Source organism: Sminthopsis crassicaudata, chromosome 1, assembly GCF_048593235.1.
Source record: "Sminthopsis crassicaudata isolate SCR6 chromosome 1, ASM4859323v1, whole genome shotgun sequence".
Classification (NCBI taxonomy): Eukaryota; Metazoa; Chordata; class Mammalia; order Dasyuromorphia; family Dasyuridae; genus Sminthopsis; species Sminthopsis crassicaudata.
The window spans coordinates 353,797,433-353,820,466 of NC_133617.1; the positions used below are offsets into that span (position 1 = coordinate 353,797,433).

The following is a 23,034-nucleotide window of genomic DNA, read 5'->3' on the forward strand; positions in this document are numbered from 1 at the left end:
TCAGCAAGGCAAAAGGGTGGTAAAGTTACGTAAGAGGGTATCTTCTGATGGCTAAATAAATAATAGGTAACACATGTTGGCAATTAGTAATTACCTACTGGAATCTGCCTCTTAGGCATGCATGTTGTAAGACATGCATGATTTCAGTTGGCTGGAATTTCAGACTGGACAATCCAACTAGTTTAGATGTTGATTTGCAACTTAATGGCTAGAGAATGGAGACAATCCAGAAAGGTGATACTCAGCACCTGACATCTCACTTGGAGGTCTCATTCAATCAACACAGAATATTCACTGAAATGGTACTAACTGGGGTAAAGAGGAAACAGAAAATATAGCCTTAATTTGAATGACTAAGCAGAGAAATAGTACATAAACATGTCTCTAGAGCATTTTATCAAGAGAGAAAGCAAAGCAAGCTTTCTATGTACTGACTTTATCAAGATAACATTAAAGATCAATTATTGGTACTGTACTAGAATTGCTTTTCTGGCAATAGTTACTGGTGGTGGTAATACTATTCTCTCTTAGCCAGCCCACTTCGGAATTAATGTATTCTCAAGATTACGAGATGGGGTTGGACATTCAAGCTCATGGTCATGGAAAAAGACTAACCTATTTAGCCCATAATATACAAACTTCCTGACTGGAAAAATTAGGCTGCCAAGTATTTAAAGAATACCCATTCTATTTCAGCCCTAATGTACTTAGGAAACATGAAACATGATCTTTAAGAGGTATAGTTGTGTACTACATGCAAAGTAAAATACAAATGGTATGTTTTAGATAATACATGCTATATGGGTTAATAGGAAAGAAAAATCAATCAAGACTGATATAATCAGGGATGTCTTCATGGAGAAAGTGGAATTATATATCTAGGGCAGGGAAGAATTCATTAAATCCAACTTACTCTTCTTACAGATAAGGAAACTGAAGCCATGGAAGACTAAGTGCTTGGTGAAACGTCACACAAATAAGCATCAGATGAAAGATAAAACCCACTTCTGACTTGAGGGTGAATACTCTTTGCACTGTGCCACAATGAGTTGACCCTTGAAAGAGGATTTAGATTAGAGGAATGATGGTGGACATGACATTAGATGACACAGTTCAGACTATGCTAAATTCTGGGTGTACAAAGACAAAATATTTCCATTAAGTATGAGGGAGCCAGATCATATGGAGAGCTTTTAAAGCCAAAATGAAGTAGTGTCAAATTTTTTTTTTTTTTTCAGGATATGGAATTTAAAGTACTAAGTCTACCCCCAAAACCTTTGCACTAGAACTGAAGACTTATTAGCTGCTAAAACATATTACTGGTCTTGTTTCTGGCTGATCACTTGCCTAATTTAATAACTCTTGGATGACCCATCTGGTTATGGTTTGGTCCTAAAACTTTTGCATAGTATTTGTGATGAATACTTTAAAATTCATTTCTGGAACTACGCAGCTTGGATTCTTCTGAGTTTGGGCAAAATCCTCCTTTGATAATGACATCTGAGACACTGGGATCATCATCTTTAGCTGTCTTCTCTTTCCTTATCATCTTTTATGGATTCAAATATCACTTCTATATAGACAAATTCCATTGATATAACCAACCTTAATTTCTTTGGTTAATTTTTGTCCCATGCCATTGTCAACATCTTAAATACAATCTGTATAAAATGGGATTCATTTTTTTTCCCCTCCCAAACCACTCCTCATCCTAATTTCTCTATTTCTGTTGAACATAAATAACCATCTTCCAGTCATACAGATTAGAAATCTTGGAATCATCCTCAATTCTTTCCTCACATCCAATAATTTGACAATCTTGTCAATTTGACTTCCTTCTTATGTCTGACTTATGTCTTCTTTCCATGTTTATCATGATTATCTCCTGGCCCATTTAAGTAGCTCCATAAATGGTCTTGCCTCAAGTCCCTCCTTCCCAGTTCAAGTTCCAAGTAGCTGCCAAGTTATAAGAGGTTTGATATCATTCCCCAGCCCAAGATGATTATCTTCTTCTTTTGAAGTACTTAAATGGCTAAGTAATCTCATTGATGAGGATTTTTCCTTCAAACATAGGACCCATCCCAGCCTACTTATCTTCTGTGGCTTACATATCTTCCCATAATTCATGAAAGGGATGTTGGGCCAAAATGTCTGAGGCCTTTTTGCATTTTTTCCTTTTATTAAGAAAATGTCAGTTATGCAACAGGGCTGGCCACCATTCATGCCTTGCTCTCACCATATTATCAGGACATCTTCTCTTCTTGTGCTACATTTTCCCAAAGTCTTACTTCAAGGTGTTTTTTTTTTTTTCCTGATAAGAATCCCATTGATTATATGTTGTAGTTTGTTCATACTCATTATGCAACTTCTTCATTGCCCTCTGTATTTTAAATTCTTCAGAGACTATTATGTTCCACACATCTCAGTCACACAATACTTGCAGAATGGTAATATTTAAAGGATGGGTGCCTTTTTCTGAAAAATGCTTGGCTTCATGAACGTTTTGTAATTTTCTTAAACTGATCCAGCATTTTCTCTTCCTGTTGCACTCAAACTGTGGTAGAATTTGTTCCAGTTATATGCATACCGATAATCAAGGGTAAAATACAAACTCCACTTTTTGTCCTTCAATCAGGTACCAGTCTACCTTCCCAAGTTTACTTCACTTTCCTTTCCTTCATGTTCTCTGTTTCAGCCAAAGTATGCTGCTTTTAAATAGCACTGTACATTCTCCCTTCTACACCTTTGAACACCCCGTCCCTTGCATCTGGAATACCTTTTCCTCATCGCTAGCTAGCTCATGGTATCCCTAATCCCTCAAAGCCTAGACTATCATTTCTGTGCAAATTACTCTGTAAATATTATGCATATAATTACCTGTGGGCCCTGACCCCCTTTCTCCCCATAGAAAGCAAGCTCCTCAAAGGTAGTTTGTTTCCTCTTTGTATTTGTACCCAGAGCCTCCCAAATGACAAATAGAGAGTTGGAAGATCTGGTTTCAAGTCTTACTTCTGATAGACTGTGACTGTGAGCAAGTTATTAACTTCTAAGTGCTCTAGGTAATAAATGAGATTATAAATTTATGATTATTGTTCAATTTACCAAATTTACCAGAGAAATCATAGGTGCAGTCCTCATCCCATCCCTGGGCACATTATCCATTCTGTTAGAACTAATGGATGACACTACACATTGTTGGTTACTAAAGCCTTTTTTTCTCCTGTTATTGGTAACCTCAGTTACTCCCTTGGCAACTTTTGATTCCTGTAAGACTCAAGTCTGGGTCAAGCCCTTCCCACTTCCCCGTCCCTCCCCCTGGCTCTCCTGCACTTTCTCTTCCTTTAAGTTCAAACTTCTGGAGTGGGGGCGTTTCCTCTTTGTATTCCCAACAGTTGCCGAGGAGTAAGCACTTAAGCTTTATTTAAACCTCCACACTCTTCCTTGACTCGTTTGCGCTACATCATTCCCAATATTAGTGGAACATACAAAGTAGAGTCAGAGGTCTTGGGGTGAAGGGGCGCGATATAATGATCAGTTAGTAATACTCCCTGAACCTCAGTTTCCTTTTCCGTGAAATTGGGATCGATTACCTACAACACTGAGTCATCACGTGGAAAGCCCTTTGTAACCCTTAAAGGACTCCTCCCATGGGGACTTCTCGTCCCTTCTCCCCTCCCTCTGCCATTATCCCCTTTTCCCACTCCCCTCTACCCCTAGGATGCTCCCTTGCCCTTCGGTCCGCACCCCGCTCCCTTACAGAATCTCTGCAAATCTATCCTTTCCTGCCCCCCATCCACATCATCCCTTTTCCGCCTCCCCTCGTCCTCGCTCCCTGACCCAGGATACGGGCGACCCCAAGAGTTAGTTTCTCCAGGTGCGGTTTGTTGCCACCCAAACACTGCAACGATCGGTCCTCCATGGCTCAGTTCCCCACTCCAGGCGAGCACAAGGGTCAAAGGTCAGGGAGAGTCATGAAAGGGGGCGGGCACGGGAGGTAGAAGGAATTCCATAACTCCACCCCCTTCACTTCAAAGACCAGGGTTGTTATCATGCCGGGAATCGTAGTTCTCCCTTCCCGGCTCTGGACTTGGTGCTCCTTCTCGGTTCCGGTTCACTCGGAGTCAGAAAACCCAAGAAGTCATCAAACCACAACTCCCAGAAACCACCTCTCTTCCGCCCTTCCTTCCTCCCTCCCACACCGTGGTCCCTGACCCAACAGTGGTGGGGGCGGGCCTCAAAATTCGCAGAGCCAATTAGGGGATGCTTCTGGCGGCCGGGGCGGTGCCGCTGAGGGGAGACCTCGGGAGTGGCGGTTGTTTCAAGATGGCGGATGTGACGGCAGTGACTGGTTCGGGGGTCGAGGCGTACTGGAGCCGGGACCGTATCCTTTACCCGGCGGGCAGGGGGCGCTAGTGCACTCGCTAGGTGCACTGGAGGGAAATGATGGGTGAGGGAGGACGGCGGTACCCGCGGTGTCACGTCCCCCTCCTGGCCCCCGTCCCCGCGGGTCTCCCTCTGGGTCGGGGAGGTGAGCGAGTAGAGCGTTCCCTGCCTGCCGAGAAGCCAGCGGCTCCTTGGGGCACGGGGGGCCGGGTTTGAACTTCCTCCCTCCCTCCCTCCTGTCAGGGGATTTCTTCTATTCTGGAGCCTGCGGGTGGCCGAACTAGGGGAAAGGGGGCTGGAATGACCCGCGATCTTCCCTGCCACTTCCCCATTTAAGTCTTTCAGACCGAGGTGGGAGAGGCGCTCTCCGCCTCGGGGCTGGCAGTGACCCCGAGAGATGGCGTGACCTCGGAGGGAGGGGCCGGAAAAGTAGGGGGCGAGGATTGGGTTGGGGTGGTTGACTGTGGAAGATGCTGAGCGATCGGGGATGGGGAAGGTTGTCATCGGAGTCTAGAGACGGGGGCCCAGGAAGCCAGGGAGTGCCGGCCTGGGCGCCCTGCTCTGCTTATAGAGTGACCTTAAACAGGAGCGATGCTAAGTTGGGGGGTGCAGGTGCAGAGGGAGCGCGCTGGGCTGCTGCGATCCCGTGGGGGCGGCTGGGGCTGAGGCTCGTGGTCCTTCGGTTCCGGCTGTGAGCGGGGGCGGGGTGGGTGAGCGCTACGGTCTGGATAGTGATAGGAGTGATCCTAGAGCAGGATTCTGTATTTTTGTGTGCCCCGACCCCTCTGTCAGACTGGCGAAGCGCTTCTCCATGCTGGAAGTTAATTATATTCCTCTACAGCGGGGGTTCTGGGCCGCTGAGGACGTTTATGCTGCGCCAGGTTATGGCAAATGGGCTGAGGGGCGGAGACAGTGTGAGGTTTTGTTTTTACTATAGTCCGGCCCTCCAACGACTGTTGGACAGTGAACTGGTCCCCTGTTTAAAAAGTTTGAGGACCACTGGTCAACTGTTATATGTATTACATATCTTATTGTATGTAATGCTATAATAATGAAACTTATTACATATATTATTATAGTTCTTATAAAACAACAATAAAAAACCCAGATAAGTTTCTGGAAATAAGGAATTTTGCTCTAGACCATGCTTCTGAAAAAGTTGTAGAGCATTATGGACATGTTCATTAATGGGACCCCTGTGGATTTATGCCGGTAAGCCACATTCTCAGCTAGTTGTCCTGGATCAGCTCTTTAAGGTTAAGTGTTAATTAAATGTCAGGTACAACGTCTGAACCTAATCTTGTTCTGATAAATACGGTGTCCTAAATATAGGCTAAACATATAGGGTAATGTATCCAACTCTCTCATCTTTAATGTAAAGTGCCACATTCTCTTGGTGAAGAGCTGGGATACAAATAGTGGTGACTAGTTCTTTAGAAATATGCATTTTAATTAACTTAGGAAATTAAGTGGTCATATATTACCTCAAGGTAGGCTGTGGTGATTACATCTGTGGATCATTTAATTGTATATCATTGCTCTTCACAATAATAGCTTATCATAGCTTAATAACTATCCAAAGCTTTCAAAATTAAGCTTTAAAAAGAAATAACATTTAAAAAGAAAAAAAGAAACTTTTTTTTAGTAAGATACCAAAATTCTAATTTTCTCATTTAAGTCATTTCGAAGTTTGTTTTTTCCACAATGGAAGTTTCCCAAACCTCAGACATCATCATCTTTTATACCTTTGGCCTTCTGTGACTATCAGCTTTCTTTACTTTTCTTCCTATTACACAATATGCTTTAGCTGTGGTATGTTGCACAAGAGTTTTACATACCTAATGTGTCAGCAATGTGAGATATGACATGATGTCATCTCAAGAGTCAGGCTTCTGACTAAAAAGGAACTCAGGAGCAGTGAAATGCTCTATGGTAGTCCATAGTGAGGACAGAAATGTCACCTATTGATTACTAAAATGTAGTTGTTTAATTTTTATCAGACATAGTAAGTAGCGACTTTAAAGAACTTGGTCAAAACTTAGAAATTGATTTTGTCTTGCTATTTAAAAAAAATTAAATTAGAAAACACAAAAGGAGTGTTTGTGAATGTGTATTAAAGAGACAGCATGGTATACTAATAAAAAATCTTGGTTCAGGTGTTAGAAGACCTGGGCTTTTATTCCTTCCAGTAATTAATTCCAATGTGATAATGGGCAAATCATTTAACTTCTTGCACCATAGCTTTCTCACCTGTAAAATGATAAGAGTTGGATTAGGTGATTTAAGAGATCCCTTTCTACTCTAGATTAATTATTAAAAAGCAGAACATATCCCAGTTATGACTATATACATATTCATTAGTTTGCTGAAAAAATTCTAGACAGTACAGGAAATGGAATCCCTGGGGCTCCTACTGTGAGAAGAGCTCTGTCTTTTTTTTGTTGTTGTTTTGTTTTGTTTTGTTTTTGCTGAAGCAATTGGGGTTAAGTGACTTGCCCAGGGTCATATTTGAATTTAGGTCCTCCACAATTCAGGGCTGATGCTCTATCCACTGCGCCACCTAGCTGCCCCTCTGTGCCATATATTAATTAGAATCTTTATATTTTGGAGAGAATTGGACATACTCTCCAGGAATCCTTTTAAAATCCCCATTTTTGCTTTGTTATTGTACTTCCAAAAAAAAAGTAATAAAACATCAAACAGTTAGTGAATTTATCATCTGGTAATTGTTGCACAGTTCCTTGTCCTAACATAGTTTATAGGTGGCAAAGATGTTAGGGTAACTATAAGACACAATATTACATTTTATGTATTTAGAGAGTTACATAGTGATAATAAGATAATTAACTGAAAGGTGATTATTATTAAAGAAGTTTTTCTAGAGACTTTCGAGAAGATGATGTCAGAGTATATTTAACTTTAAAGTGCAGAGAGAGAATTTAACAGGTGAAGAGAAGGGAAAGAGGTTAGTCTAGTTGGTGCTGTAGATAAAATGCTAGACTTGGAGTCAGGAAGATAGTATAAAGTAAAGAGGCAATTTAATTTTGGATAATACAGAAAGAATTTCCAGTTACTTGTAGAAGATTTCTGTAGGTTATGTTGATTCTTTTTTCTGTGGCACTGTTGTAATCTTGGCTTTCCTGAATTTCTTTTTAAAGAAATTTTTAAAAAAATGCCCCTTGATTCCTTTGAGTTCTAAAAGAGCAGAACTTCTTTACATATTTCATGCAGTGGAATAAAAACTGCACTTGTTTCTACATTATTTACTTGCCCTCCAATACCATTTATACTTCTGAGATAGACTGTTGAAATTATCAGTTCTTTTTTGCCTAAAAGAACTTACCAAGTCTTCCTAAACATGAAAATGACAAAACATATAGCACTTGATTAACTCTGCACTCAGAAATGGAAAGTAACTCCTTTAATTAAAAAGTCAGGGTAAAACCTAAAAATAGATTTCATAATGTAAGTTTTCTCACAAATTTTCATTGATAATATGAGAAGATGAGTTTAGAGATGTAGTAATATGCCACATAACTTTCAAAGCAGTTCCAACAAAGCAGTTTCAACAAAGCAGTTTAGATGAGTTATACATTTTAGGGTTAAAGGAAATGGTAAATTTTGTCAGAAATACGGGGCAAGAGGGATATTTGAATTATGAATTTTTTTCCCTTAATGCTCTCATGCACAGTTTCTGATGAGGACCATGCAGTGCTACATATTTCAGGTACAGTTCCTTTATATGAATACAGTGGAGCTGGGGCGGGGTGGGATGGGATTTTTTCCAGCTACAGTTAAATTAACTAGTTGTTAAATTAATTAATAGTTGTATCCTGTAGTCCCTATCCTAATGGAGCTTACATTTTATTCGGGATGTACAATATGATTTCATATTAGTATATACAAGAGGATATAAAATCTATAGCGGTCAGGAAGTTTTTTTAGAGTCCAGTTGACTAAACTAGAGCATCAGAGTCTAAACTTTTTTTTTTTTTTTTAAACAGATGCTCTGGGATTAATTGATGTTCTTTTTTTTTTTTTTTTTTTTTTTCCATGAGCACTTTCCCATTCTTTTTTATTGATTGATCTATTTAATTGATCTAGTCAGCTAGTATTTATTGAGTGCCTACTATGAGACATGTTGGGGATACAAAAAAAATGCAAAAATTAGTCTCTTAAGTTCACGTTCTAATGGGGAAACAATCTATAAACAATTCTATTCAAACAATATATATAGGATAAATTGGGGGTATTCTCAGAGGGAAATTGGAAGACTTAGAGAAGGTGGGATTTGAACTGACTTGAGGAAAGTTAATGAGCCTAAGAGCCAGAAATTAGGAAGGAGAGAATTCCAGGTATGGGGACCAGCCAGTGAAAATGGCCAGAGTTGGAAAAATAATTGGAATAGGGAAGGGAATAAATATTTATATAATGTTTATTATGAGTTTGGTACTGTGCTAAATATGTTATAAATATTATTTATCCTTATAATAGCCCTGTGAGATAAATGCTGTTAAAATTCCCATTTTACAATTGAGGAAACTGAGTTAAGCAGTTTAAGTGATTTGCCCAGGGTCATATAGCTAATCCATGTCCAAATCTGGATTTGAAATCAAAGTTTTCCTGACTCTAGGCTCAGTACTGTATCCACCATATTTCCTTGCTATTTTTTTGTGTGAGAAATAGAAAGGAGACTGGTGTTACTAGTTTGCAGAGTAGGTGAGCGGTAATAAGAAGATTAGAAAAGTAGTTAAAGACTTTGAAAGCCAAGCAGAGGATTTTGTATTTGAGTCTAGAAATAATCAAACATCACTGAAGTTTATTAAATATGGGGATGATATGGATAGGTCTACATTTTAGAAGCTGAGTGGAGAATGGTTTGGAGTGGGCAGAAAATTAAAGTAGGAAGACCGACTTGCAGGCTATTGTGAATTTAGGTTGGAATTGATAAGGATTACTAATGACTGTCAAAGGAGAGAAGGGACATATACAAGGGATGTTATGAAGGTGGAAATGACAAGGCTTTACCACTAATTGGGCAGAATGAGAGTGAGGAGTCAAATAAATTTCAAGCCTTGGTACGTGAGAGGATGGAAGTGTCCTATCAGTAATGAAGGGGAAGGTTTTGGGGAAACATTGTAAAATCTCTTAAGGAAAATTTCTACCTCCTTAAAAAAGGTAATGTACTCTTAAAGATTATTAGTTATCAGTTGGAGGAGGGTGTTTTCTAATAATGTAAATAATAGAAATAATTCACAGATGTTATCCATGTCAGAATGTTAGTAACTGGAGTTAAATTGAAACATGCAATATTTTTATTTTTAAAAATAAATTAAAAGGGTATAAGATTATCTGATCTTGTGGAAGGATCACTAATTTAGAATCATAGGATCTAGCTACAAATTCTATCTTGCTTACTATTTATGTCACATTAAACAAGTCATTTAACTTCCCTGGGCCTTGGTTTCATCATGGTCAAGTGAGGAATCTGAGTACTTTCTAATTCTTAAGGCACTGCTCCTATAATTTAATGTTTTTAATTTAATTTTTAACTTTTCTAATAGAAGCCTTACTGATTTGAAATATAGGCTCAAATGTCTTCAGGATTTTTAGGACATTAACAGAATTTGACGTTGGTGGTTAAATGTACCTGCAAGCTTCTCATTTTAGTTCACATCAGATAGAAGATATTAAGGAAAATGTTGTTAGTATGAATATACATATATATGTATATATAAATACACACTATAGTGAATGCTGTTTTCTAAAATTTAATTTGGTCCTCTGTAGGAATTTCTGCAACAGGAAATAGTAAAGCAAAACACAAGTCAAAAATTTCCAAAATTGGTGTTAAACTAAAAGCTTCCAAGGCAGCTGAGGCTTCTGCCTCCATGGATCCTTTCAGAGGTGCAGGAGATTCAGTACATAAAGAGGTTAGTAGAATTTCTTGTTTTTACTTAGAATTTTAGATCTGGGGGGAAAAAAAAACATAAGGCTTACCCAGTGGCTGGAGTCATGCAGCTAAGTGAAAGTTTAATAAAGATGCTTTTATTGTGTTCTTTGGGTGGATGACAGGCCATAGAATGCCACCTTGCCAAATCAGGTGCCTCTTCATTCTCAAATGGGAAATTGTCTGCTTGTATTCTTTAAAGTATACAGGAAAACATTCTAAAACCTCCTTCAAAACAGATTGAATTTAGTTTCAAGGTTCCCCACATCATTTCTCTCCCCCCCCCAGCAGTTACCACTCAAATTAATTTTGGGGAAAAGGGGCAAAAGTCTCTTCTGTAATTGCTCCAAGCTGGCAAGGGTCATAGAGATGTCCTTAGTTCATTTGGGGATTCATGCCAGGAGGGGGAAGTGTGAGATCTAAAAAAGAAAAACCGGCAGCAAGACATCTAAGGGGTATTGTGTGTTTCACTCAGTCGTCCTGATGAGGAGTAAGTTGTGGTCTAAACGAGATGGGTCAGTTCCTTTTCTCTCTCTCCTTCCTTCCCCAAAGTAACCAAGGGTGGGTTTGGCAGCAAATGAATTTGCTACTTAATGCTGTATGGAAACACCAGAGAGCCGGTGGGCAAAATGGCTGCATGGTACAAGGCCCATTTTGCAAAGAGTAGATTTTTGAGTTCTCTTTTATACAAGAGCACAATCATTCAGATGCAGTGATGTAAGGAGGTTCCTGAGAGTGATGTAAATAAGATAAGGATTCTCTTGTTATCTTTTGAGTAGAGACAGAAGTCTCTTCCCCTGCTGTGACAATTGGTCTGTTTGAGCAGATTAGAATGGGGGGGGCTGTAAAACTCCAACCAGCTCAGATAGCCCAAACTAGTTTGACCACATCAAAGTCCAAGTCCCAAATGGAGTTGGAGATCAAACAAAGAATATCAAGGGGCTACCGCCCTCAACAGTCCCAAGTTCTCTAGGCAGGAGGCAGTTGAAAATCCATAGCTTGAAGCCTAGAGAAAACAGATCTCAAGAGCAGATTAAAAGTGGGGTGTCATCCAGAGTTGAGATGACAACGTTTGGGAATGGAGCCTTTTACAGAAAATGCATCAGGTCCTGTGTGGGCTGCCTTAAGAATGCTGATAGCCCACCCACAATGCTGAATGCCCCCACTGCCCACAAAGCTCCCTAGCTGAAGGTAGTTAAGGAGTTAATTACTGGCAGGGTATAGAATGCCAATCAAAGAAAGTATGAGAAAAAATGCTGGGAGCAAAAAAAGTTCCCATTTTTGGAGTGAAAAAGGCAGGAGAGTGAATGTGAGGGAAAAAAGGATGCAAGTCCATTCCACTCTCCTTTCTCCAGAGTACTCCCAAGAAAATTCTGAAATAATTGATAAGTAAAAGCAGGACTGTTTGTCTCTCTGCAAGGAGCTTAGCAAGTGCTCTGAGGCTTTCAGAAGTGTTAGCAAAAAAATGAAAAGCAGTTTGGAATCCCCTGCACTCTCCACCACGGCTTCAGGAGGGAGGGGGTTTTAACAGCTCCCTCAGGATTCATTTGGGCACAAATTGGGCAGGCCTGGTGAAACCAGCCAGAAGGATAAGACATGTACCCCCTTTCTTCTGTAAGGGTTTTTTTTCAGGGAGTTAAAGAATTTCGTGAACAGTTTGCAATAGCCTCAGGATTTCTCCTTTGTGTTTAATAGGAGTGAAGTCAGTATAAGTGTCCACTTCCCTTCCCCAGTAGTTCCAAAGCTCTGGTTGGGGCAGATGTTCCAGGAGGCAATGATTTTAGCCTCTACGTTGCCAGTAAAGAGTCCCCACAGAATAACTTGCCCTTGTATTCCCATTTTTAGGAAAGCTAATTTCTCCCGATTAGGTGCTGTCAGGGAAACAGGGGTGGCAGGATTAAGGGTGTGATGCACCCAGAGAGTCAGGTCAGGTAGAAGACCTTGATATCTATTAGGTCTCCCACCAAGCCACTGCTGTCTTTTGGCTTTTAACATGCTGTGGACGGGTGGGGAGTTAAAACCTTTAATGGCAGCCCCAAAGTTAGTTTTGAGGCATCTTCAATTAAAAGGGCCTTTTCAATTAAAAGCAGCCACTGCTCTAAGGCAGGATGGCCAACCTAGAAAAGTACACAGCTGCTGTGAGGAAGAGTCTGGAGGATGGGTGTGGCCCTATCCAGACTGCAGATCAAGATGAGAATTCAGTTAAGCTTCTCCAAATCTCTTAACATCTGTCTAAAAGTTTGTGCTTTAAAAAAAAAAAAAATTCTCTGGAGGAATGAGAATGAGTTGGGTCCTTAATCTCATTAAATAACTAAGCTGGGGAGGCCCAGGAGAGATCTCTAGACAGGTCCTGAGCTCCCCCTGCTATGCCCACTCTATGGGGGAGGGGTCGAAGAAACCAGGCCAGAGTGAGAGTGAAGGAGAAGCCCCACCCATCTTATCAGACCCCAGGTGTTGAACTATGGTGGTGAAGCCCTGAGGAACTTGACTAAGCCCCAAATTCCTGCCAGAGGGCAGAACATTTGGGGGAAGGGGGAGCAGTTTGACCTCTGTACCAAGCAACCACCAGGTTTTGGTCTGTCCTGGTGGAGAGATAGTCCGTCCAGTGCTCCTTCTGCTCGAGCTCGGGACTGGGACTGGGGAGTTTCTTCAGACAAAAACAGGAACTTCTGGGGTTCCAGGTCTCAGTCTGGGAGGGATTTGCATTAAAAGAGGCATCCCTGCACTGAGTTTTTCTCACAGGAGGCAGAAGTTGCCTTGAGGAGAAAAAGAGCTGTGGAGTCCTGGGATTTAGTTCAGTTGAGAAAGATAGAGTTAAAGAGCCAATTGCTGTTTGTAACAGCGGAATGGAAGAAACTTGAGGGCTCAAAATTGGCTTCTCCAATTTCCTCTGTTTATCTCCCAAGGTCAGATCAAGGAGGGTATTGGCCTTAGACCCCTCAAAAAGTTGGAAGGGGTCCCCAGCATAGGCAGGTTTTCTCCTCAGCCTGGGAGAGATTCTCTGAAAGGGTTTTAGGAGTGCATTGAATTGCAAAGGAAGGCTCCTTTGTCTCTAGAGGGGCTGGAAGGTGGGAAATTGTTAGGATTCTTACAAGGTGCTAAGTCATTAGAATGGATAAAGACAATAATTATCTAATTTAGCATGGTTCAGTATGATTGATCTGATCCTAAAAGGAGATGTTATGGGCCAGAACTTGAAACGAGGTACTCTGTGCAACATATAAGCAAGAAGCTCTCAGGGCCAAAGAGGACTTTGGGATATTCAGAGTCAGGATTCAGTTAAGGAGATTCACAAGTTGAGCAGAATGAAGAAAGAGAAGTGGTGGCAGGCAGAATGAAGAAAGACAGAGAAGTGGTGGCAGGCTGTCCTGTGAAACCAAGATCTGGAAGGCCTCCAAAAAACTAGCGGAGCCCCAAGTGAAGGAGATAAGATTTGGGAAGAGACAGTAAAGGATTTGGACTCCTGGCTGCATTTGGGATTATTGAACTGAACTGAAACTAAAGCTGCCTCCAGAAGCTCCCCAAGACATCTGCTCCCAGAGAACATTACAATTTAGAGAAGAGAACATTACAGGAAAGTGATTTCCATGCAACAAATCTAATCACCATCTTAAGTTTTCCAGTTTTGAGGTTTTTTTCCAAGTCAAATTTCTTTCTGCTCCAGCAAGGATTTTTAGAGAGAGGTAGAGGTGTTTTGTCTTTTTTGCCAGGAAAATACCCTAGTGTCCCTGATTCTATAGCTTCTCATCCTTCTCTAGACATGTATAAAAACTGAGAGCTAACAACAATGCTGCTTTTGTTAGACCACAGGAATTCCCAAACAACGTCCCCCAAGAATTCTGCTCGAGCATGCAATCCTCTCTTCCTTCTCTAGCCTACTCCTTCCATGTCTTTGTAGTTGTTTGTTTTACAAATGGAGAAACAAAAATTTTAAAAGCTTGTATTTATTTGACCGAGGTCACACAGATAGTAAGTTAAAAATCTGGGACTAAAACCCAGATCTTCTGACTCTAAAATTCAATGTACTTTCTTTCTATTATGTTGTTACTGTTTTTTTTTTTTTTGTTTTTTTTTTTTTTAAATCAGCTCTTCTACTTGGTGTGGGAAGGCGGGTAGAAGATGATGTAGGTCTGTTAGGATTACTAGGTGAGAACTCAGGTTGTCTGGACAATGACAAGGTGAGAATTCAGGTTGTCTGGACAATTACAAGGTGAGAACTCAGGTTGACTTGATAGTTCTCTGGCTCAGATTCTTAAGAGGAGCAAGCTCATTGGTTGGAGTACTTCTTCCCAGAAGCCCTTGCATTATCCCACACCCATTCTCTGGGAGGATAAAAGAGGCAACATTGGGCCTGGACAAGCAGTCTGGACTGGGGAAGGACAAAAGCTGGAGGAGATTCAGAGCCAGGATTCAGGAAGAAGAAGAGGCTGGCTGGAGGCTCCAGAAACCTCCCAAGAAACCTGCTCATAGAGGAAAAGATTCTTTTCTCCTTACAAAAATTATTCCAAACATTTTCTTTCCTTATTGATTTCCACTCCATACTTCTCTCTTGTTTTAGCTGAGAACCTTACTGAAAAAAAAATTGAGGCTGCAAAAACATCTTCTCTCTACTCCTTTTTCTCTTGCTCTGATGTCTTTTTTTTTTTTTTTTTTTTGCTAGTGTTGACCTCTCAACATATGTATTTGATTCTACCCCATCCATTACTGAACTCTGCTGTCTTCAGGTTCTCATCCCCTATCTCTCTTCCTTTTCTCTGCCATATTCTTTGAAAAAAAAAAAAAGCGGTCTTTACTGGTTGTCTCTTCTGCCTTTTCTCTCATTCATTTCGTTGCAGTCTGGCTAACGACCTCATCAACCAGGTGAAACAGCACTTTTCCAAGTTACTGGAAAAGAGTAATTTTTTCTAATTGGCAACCTGATGGTCTTTTCTGTAGCTGAGTTCTTCTGAAACTATTTTTGACTATATACTGAGCTAGAGGCAAGGAGACCAACTAGGAGTCTGTTGCAAAAATCTAGGTAAGAGTTGATCAGGTGGACCTGAGCTAGATAGAATAAGATCTGTGTGAATGGAGAGAACAGATCAGAAATGAGAGGTTTTGCAACAATTTATTTTATGAAGTGAAGGAGAATAGAGAGTCTAAGATGGTATCAAGATTATGAACCCGGATGGATGGAATAGGGAAGTTGGGAAGAAAAGAGGAAAGAAAAGAAAGAAAATGTCTTGGACATGTTTACTTTAGGATGTTTTTGGGACATCCGGTATAAAACACAATAGGCTATTTGTCACGTGGAATTGAAGGTCAGAGAGAGATGGGTTGAATAGATAGATGTAGTTCAGTAGTACATTCTCTATGCCAGAGCTGTTTAAATTGTGGGTTGTGACCCCCCCCATATAGGGATATTTGTGGTGGTTACAAAATTATTATTTATTTTCAGTATATATTTAATTTATATCCCTATTTTATATACCTATATACCTGGTGTCAAGTATTTCTTGGGTGAAAAAGGGTCACAAATGGAAAAAGTTTGAGAAATTTTGCTCTATGCAGTTGTCAAAGTGAATCTGACACTATTACTTTCCAACTCAATAAACTTCAGGGATTTCCTGTTGTTTTTAAGATAAAATATACATTTCTCTGCTTAAAGTTTTATATAACTAGGGTTCAGTTCATTTTTCTAGCTTGAAGGCGAGCTTGTCTCTCTTCTTCCATTCTTTCATCTTTCTAAACTTACCTTCTCCGTTTTTCACATACAGCTCCTTTTCTTGGTTGTTTCCTATGCCTGAAATAAACCTCTACTTTAGAGTCCCACTCAGTCATTGTCTTCTACGTTGTTTTTCCTTCTTTCCCCAACTGTGTTTTCCTCCCTCCCATATTACTTTATCTATATACAGGATGAAGTGGTATATTCAACAGAAATAGAAAAATTAGAAGAAGTAGGTTTTGGAGAAAAAATAAATTTGATTTTGTATTTGTAGAGAATTTTCTTTTTCTCTACATTGTAATCTTAAATTACTTGAGCTGTTGCAGTGTCTAATGATCTGTGCATGATTTTTAATATTTTTCATTATATCCTTGGTTCCTTAAAGTTTAAGATATGTGTTATTTGTTTATATCCACATTTTCTAGCACAGAGCTTTATAGACAGTAGGTACTCATTAAATATTTGTTTATTATGGGTAATTGTCTACTATTACCCTAAATTGCTGTTGAGCAAAAGTTACAACATAGGATACTTCTAACTCCTTATCATAAGGTTAGGTTCTGAATGGCTGAGTGAAATGAGCAGGACTAGGAGATCATTATATACTTCCAACAACAATACTATATGATGATCAATTCTGATGGACGTGGCCCTCTTCAACAGTGAGATGAACCAAATCAGTTTGAATAGAGCAGTAATGAACTGAACCAGCTACACCCAGTGAAAACTCTGGGAAATGACTATGAAACACTACATAGAATTCCCAATCCCTCTATTTTTGTCTGCCTGCATTTCTGATTTACTTCACAAGCTAATTGTACACTATTTCAAAATCTGATTCTTTTTGTACAGCAAAATAACTATGGACAAGTATTCATATATTGCATTTAACTTATACTTTAACATATTTAACATGTATTGGTCAACCTGCCATCAGGGTAAGGGATGGGGGGAAAGAGAGGAAAAGTTGGAACAAAACATTTTGCAATTGTCGATGCTGAAAAATTACCCATGCATATATCTTGTAAATAAAATGCTATAATAAAAAAAATTATTAAAAAAAAGAAAAAAATAAGGTTAGGTTCAATTTGTCAAAAAATGAAAGGTGTTCTCTTGTATATTTTTTTTATTTTAAACATTGATATTATAGAATAGTGTTTAGGCTTCTGTTGAATATTTGTCATAATGATTTGTTTAGTCTTTCTCTCCCCTCCCCCCTAAATTGCTTTTAAAGTTGAGAACTACTCTATCTTTGCTTGACCAGACCAGACCCTGTCCTAAGACTTTACTACTTTTCAGTTCTGGGAAGGTACTGTTCTCCAGCTCAGGAAAGGAAAAAAAAAAAAAAGCTTCTTTTAATTTGTTTTCCCTCTCCTTCTTGGTAGTATTCTCTGAAAGTCTCATTTTTACATTTTATATGTGTGTTTGTATATGTGTGTATACATACACACACACATATATGTATTGTATGTGTGTATATTGTGTGTATATATATATATATAGTATATATTAAAAGTATATATATATATATATATATATAGTATATATTAAAAGTATAAAAATATACTTTTAATCATTTCCCTATTATGCTTTTTCAATCATTGAGAGAGCTGTGCTTTAGTCTGTGTGCATGTTCTTCACTGATACAGATCCCATCCCTCTATACATACATGCCTCTTTATAAGTTCTTGTGGGTCAAAAAAGTGGTTAACCCTAATTTTGTTCGCCTGCATTTTTGATTTTCTTCACAGGCTAATTGTACACTATTTCAAAGTCCGATTCTTTTTGTACAGCAAAATAACTCTTTGTACATGTGTATATGTGTGTGTATATATATATATATATATATATATATATATATATACACATACACAATATTTAATTTATACTTTTAACATATGTAACATGTATTGGTCAACCTGCCATCTGGGGGAGGTGGGTGAGGGGAAGGAGGGGAAAAATTGGAACAAAAGGCTTGGCAATTGTTAGTTTTGTAAAATTACCCGTGCATATATCTTGTAAATAAAAAGCTATTAAAACAAAAAAAAAGTATTCAAACCCTTAGATTTGAGAGCTTCTTTATATTTCATGAGACCTTCATTCTATTGTGAGGCTCAGATTTAAGGTTTAGTAGCTTAATTTTATTTGTTTGAAAGCTTGCTATTAATTGGTTACTATGATGACGTGGTAGAGAAGGGCTGTAGTGGAATTGTCAGTGTCCACTGGGTTTAAAAATTGTCAGGAATTACTACAGTTGCTCAAATTTAGAAGCCACTCATTACATTTGTATGTGGCCTCATTTGCTTAATTTTAAATGTTTACGTAAGATCTAGTTGTTACCAGTTGTCTTTTTCAGCTTTTTATAAAAATCTTTCTCTTCTAAGGTAGGGAAGATCTGTTACCAACAACAGACTCAGCCTCAGGCTTTGTTTGCAGTGAAAGCTCTGAGAGATGGAACCTTAGAACTGTAGTGTCATAAATGTTAGAGCTGGGGGAGCTCCTGATTCCTTTCAGTCTCCTTACTTTGGAGTTGAAGAAACCCAGGCACAAAGAGGTGACTTGGTGGCACTGACTAGAAGTAATCGAAACGATGTATTGTATTATATTATATTTAGAGATGCAGAGCAATAAAAAGACTCTACTTTTAGATAAGGCTTTTAAGATAGATATCAATCCCTCATTGGTTGACGAAGGAACCTGAGCTACTGAACAGTGAAGTGACTTGCTCAGGCAACTCTAAATTAGTGGCAGAATTGCTTCAAAACAAAACAAAACAAAAAAAACTTTGTTATTCCGACTGATCTGAGCGTTCTTTAAACTCTCCAACCATTTTGCTTTTTTGTGTGTTATTTTAATTTTAGGATGTCTTTAGTTTGGAATTCTTGTTGACAGCTTGCTATAAGGAGTTTAAACGATAGCCACTTACTGGATGTAGACACTTAGGAACAGAGAACATTCTTTTGTTTTTTTTGGTATTGAAGAAAACTCTCATCATCCCACAGTTTATCTTGAGATAAAGCATTCATTTTCCTTATTTCCTGCTTGCTTTTAATACCCCTAAAATAGAAATGATGCTAATATAAGGAAGTTAGTATATGGAAGTTAAATATAATTAATATAATTATATAATATAATAATATAAATATAATCAGATTTTAAATTTGAATTATTAATATTTTAGAGAAAATAACAGTGCTTTTTTAGTGTCTGAAAATATGGGAACAAAACTAAGCACATAGATCTATAAACTGAAATGAAATCTTTAAAAATCTAGGGCAGGTATCAGCAAAAATAAGCTGTTCCAAGAGTACTAAAAAGAGTTTGGAAAGGTTGCTGCCCCCCCCTTTTTTTTTTAAAGATAGTCTTGTGATTAAATACCACAATAATTGTAGAAGGGTGTTGATTACAAAAACATTTGTTTAAATTTGTCTTTTTTGGTCTGTTTGTAAACAAAACATTGCTCTGTTGCTTGGTTACTGTAGCCATATCTTTACTTATTGGCTACCCAAACACACACGAATATATGGGAAGTTGGACACAAATGGTTTGGATTATTTGAAGAGAATGGACTACTCACCTTTATCAGACTTTTTTTTTTTTCCCCTGAGGCAGTTGGGGTTAAGTGACTTGCCCAGGGTCACACAGCTAGGAAGTGTTAAGTCTGAGAGCAGATTTGAACTCCCGTCATCCTAACTTCAGGGCTAATGCTCTGTCTTGCTGAGCCACCTAGCTGCCCCATGTCGGACAATTTTTCGATTGAATTTCCTGGTTAGTTGAATGATCAGGTCATTTGGGTTTTATGAGGGGACATTATGTGAGCACATTTGTTTCTCATCCATATTCTTAAAAATAATCTTTTCAACTTACTTGATATCAGACATGTGGTATTAGGGAGGAAGAAGATGGGAAAATATTTTAAAAGCCAAGTAATTGTTTTGAAAAATTAATAAAATTATAGAATCATAGACTTAGAGTTAGCAAGGCCCTTGAAAGTCATCTATAGATGATGATAACAAATCTCAGAAAGGTTCAGTGACTTGCTCATTGTCACATAGGTAGTGCTTGGCAGAGTTAGGATTTCAACTCAAGTCCTCTGGCTTCAAATCCAATGGCCTTCTCATGGTATCATTTTGTTCTTTCTATTTTTTTTTTTTAAATCTAGGGGTTTCCTTTAAGGAAATAAATGAAAGCTTAGAATAGGAGACTAGGTAAGTTTGATTTTGATTTGATCAGTGAAAGTATTTGCATTTTTAAAAATTCATTTATCATTTGTCATGTACCTATATGTTATATAATGTATTAAGTACTCATTGGATCTCAACTTTTCTCCTCTGTAACTGAAGAAAAATTTACTATATCATTTACTATGATTTACTGGTTAATGAACACAAAATAAGATGCAACTTCTGGCCTCAAAGACCTTTTAGTCTCTAGTATATATTCCATCCAATAAATATTTAAATATAAAGCATTGTGCTAGTTCCTGACAAAAATGAAATGGTCCCTGTCCCCATTAGGGAGAAGAGTTTTTCATTAGTGTGGTATAAATGTGGTAATTTGGATTATAAAATGTAGGACTCATGCCTGTTTTGAGTAGTTTATGGATTAAGGTTATTGAGGGAGGGCATTTAAATTTAAGGGGGGAAAACTCTTTAAAGGCTGTCTACCTGAGCTATAGTTTTAAAAACAGGAATTTGCTAGAAGGACTATCTTTTTTGGGACATTACAAAGTCATGGATGGAAATTGTAGATTTAGGATTAGAAGGGATTTTAGAAACAGAATAGTCTAGCCCCCTTATTTTAAAAATGAGGAAACTGAGTTCCAGAAAGGATAAGTGGTTTGTCTATGGTCATAAAACTTGGTAAATTTCTGAGGAGGCATTTGAATCCAAGTCTTTCTGTTATTTTGGCTTTTAATCCACTCTACTATTCACTTATGTTTTATGGGAGAATTCATCCCATTCATATTCACAGTTAAAATGGACTATTTTCTGCCATCCTATTTTTCCTCTCCTTGAACTCGAGTCCTTTTAATGGTGAATCTAGCATTCTGATGCAAAATATACAGAGCTACTAATTCAATACTCCAAATTTATTAGCTTCTACTCTGGTACATTGTACCCTCAGAAATTCTGGAACTTTTAGGGCTTATTACATTGACAACCATCTCACGTGTATTCTTTGTATAGTGTATAGAATATCAAATATCTACTTAAAAAGCTTTAAAAAATTTAACATATTTTGCCTGTAGTCTGAAACACAAAGTGCTTCCAGAGGACTTAAATTTTCAATTTAGGCAAAATCAAAAGGCCACGAAAAGAGCCATAATATAGCCTGAAGAGTAGCATACCACCTCTGCATTTCCCAACATGAAATAATCAGGAGGCTTGGATTTCAGAAAGTTTCTTAAGTGCTTTAACTCCTTTTGAGGAAATCTTTCTATAATAATAAAATATTACTATTTTGCATTATTAAATTATATTATTAAGGCCATTTTAGTAGTTATTTATTATGGAGAGGTATATATTTCTCTTGCCCCTGTTTTTGTAGTATTTGAACATTAGCTTAGAGTCCATATTTTCTTTTCTTATCCTGCATCTGTGAGGGATGGGTACCTTACAGAGTGAGGGCAGGAGTACATACATTTTTATTATACACTTTAGTCCTGATTGAGATCAAGGAAAGTCATAGTTAAGGGTCAGAGGTAATAACTGATTCATTTGTTTTACAAACCTCCTTTACCCATCTCCCCACTGCTTATGTACTCTTTTAATTGAGTAGTTTTCTTTCTGTTGCATTTTGTGTGCTTTATGATATAACTTATAGCTAACTTGGGAATCAGGAAGATTTGGATTCAAAACTTGTCCTTGTTAAATGCTGACTGTAATTACCCAAAATACATATTTTCCCACAAGTTTTAGTTGTATTTTTCTGAATCTTAATAAATTTTAATTAATTTTTTTAGCTTTTTATTTTCAAAATATTAGGAATAGATAGTTTTCAACATTTACCCTTGCAAAACTTTGTATTACAAATTTTGTCTCCCTCCCTTCCCTTCACTCCCTTACTTTACAAGTAAGCCAATATACAATATACAATAAACATGTTCATTTCTTCTATACATATTTCCACATTTTTGCTGCACAATAAGAATCAGATCAAAAAGGAAAGAAAATGAGTATTTTAAGTTTTTCAAAATTTCAGTAGTGTTTTATTTTTCCAAATATATATATAGATAGTTTTCAACATTCTTTTTTTTGGTAAGACTTTGTATTTCACATTTTTCTCCCTCTCTCCTTTAGCTCCCAGCTCCCCAAGGCAGCAAGTAATCTGATATAAATTAAATATGTGCAATTCTTTTAAACATATTTCTATATTTGTCATGTTGTATAAGAAATATCAGACCAAAAGGGAAAAAAAATCCGAGTAAGAAAAAACAGACCCCCCCCCCAAAGTGAAAATACTATGCTTCTATCCGAATTTGATCTCCATAATTCTCTCTCTGGATGCAGATGGCATTTTCCATGCCAAGTCTTTCATGATTTGTTAAGGGATAGGTCAATTCTCCAAGAGCCTCCATAACTGTGAATCATAACATCTGAAAGAGTTGAAAGGCAGCATTTGCTGACACAGGTGTTGTGGACTGGAATTGAGATAAATTGGAGGCAGAGGGAAGAGGAGAGAGGTCAGACAACAGCAGCTGCCTCTCTCTCCTTGTATCATCCTCTCATAAGAGGAGATCCATTCTGGGTTGGATCTCAAGCAGCTACTGTCAGGTGGTTCCTGTATATTCCAACAATGGTTACTTTGAATCACTGAATTGTTGAAAAGAGCCAAGTCTATCTCAGTTGATCATTACATAATTTTATTGTTACTATGTATAATGTTCTTTTGGTTCTGTTCATTTCACTCACCTAGCATCAGTTCATGTAAGTCTTTCTAGCTTTTCTGCAATCAGTCTGCTCAACATTCCTTTTTCTTTAAAACATTTTTTTTA

The 23,034-nt window shown here is 38.2% G+C and overlaps 2 protein-coding genes across 9 annotated transcripts in view; one reads left to right on the forward strand and one right to left on the reverse strand.

The window, feature by feature from the left end:
- The window catches only part of TPGS2 (tubulin polyglutamylase complex subunit 2), a 44,283-nt gene extending 40,066 nt beyond the window's left edge, over positions 1 to 4,217 (reverse strand). The window contains exon 1 of one of the 3 annotated variants that reach the window (XM_074279235.1): positions 3,838 to 4,217. In XM_074279235.1, the coding sequence (XP_074135336.1) occupies positions 3,838 to 3,919 (82 nt within the window). In that variant the 5' untranslated portion in view covers positions 3,920 to 4,217. The other 2 variants (XM_074279237.1, XM_074279236.1) reach the window with 2 other exon arrangements.
- The window catches only part of KIAA1328 (KIAA1328 ortholog), a 525,281-nt gene continuing 506,179 nt past the window's right edge, over positions 3,933 to 23,034 (forward strand). For 5 of the 6 annotated variants that reach the window (XR_012484390.1, XR_012484391.1, XM_074279230.1 and 2 more), the window contains exons 1-3: positions 3,933 to 4,381; positions 8,075 to 8,110; positions 10,174 to 10,316. Coding sequence is in view for 3 of the 6 variants with exons in the window: in XM_074279230.1 (XP_074135331.1) it covers positions 4,261 to 4,381; positions 8,075 to 8,110; positions 10,174 to 10,316 (300 nt within the window). In the remaining 3 variants the exon portion in view is untranslated. Of the gene's footprint in view, positions 4,382 to 8,074; positions 8,111 to 10,173; positions 10,317 to 23,034 lie in introns of those variants that run through there. The other variant, XM_074279233.1, reaches the window with a different exon arrangement.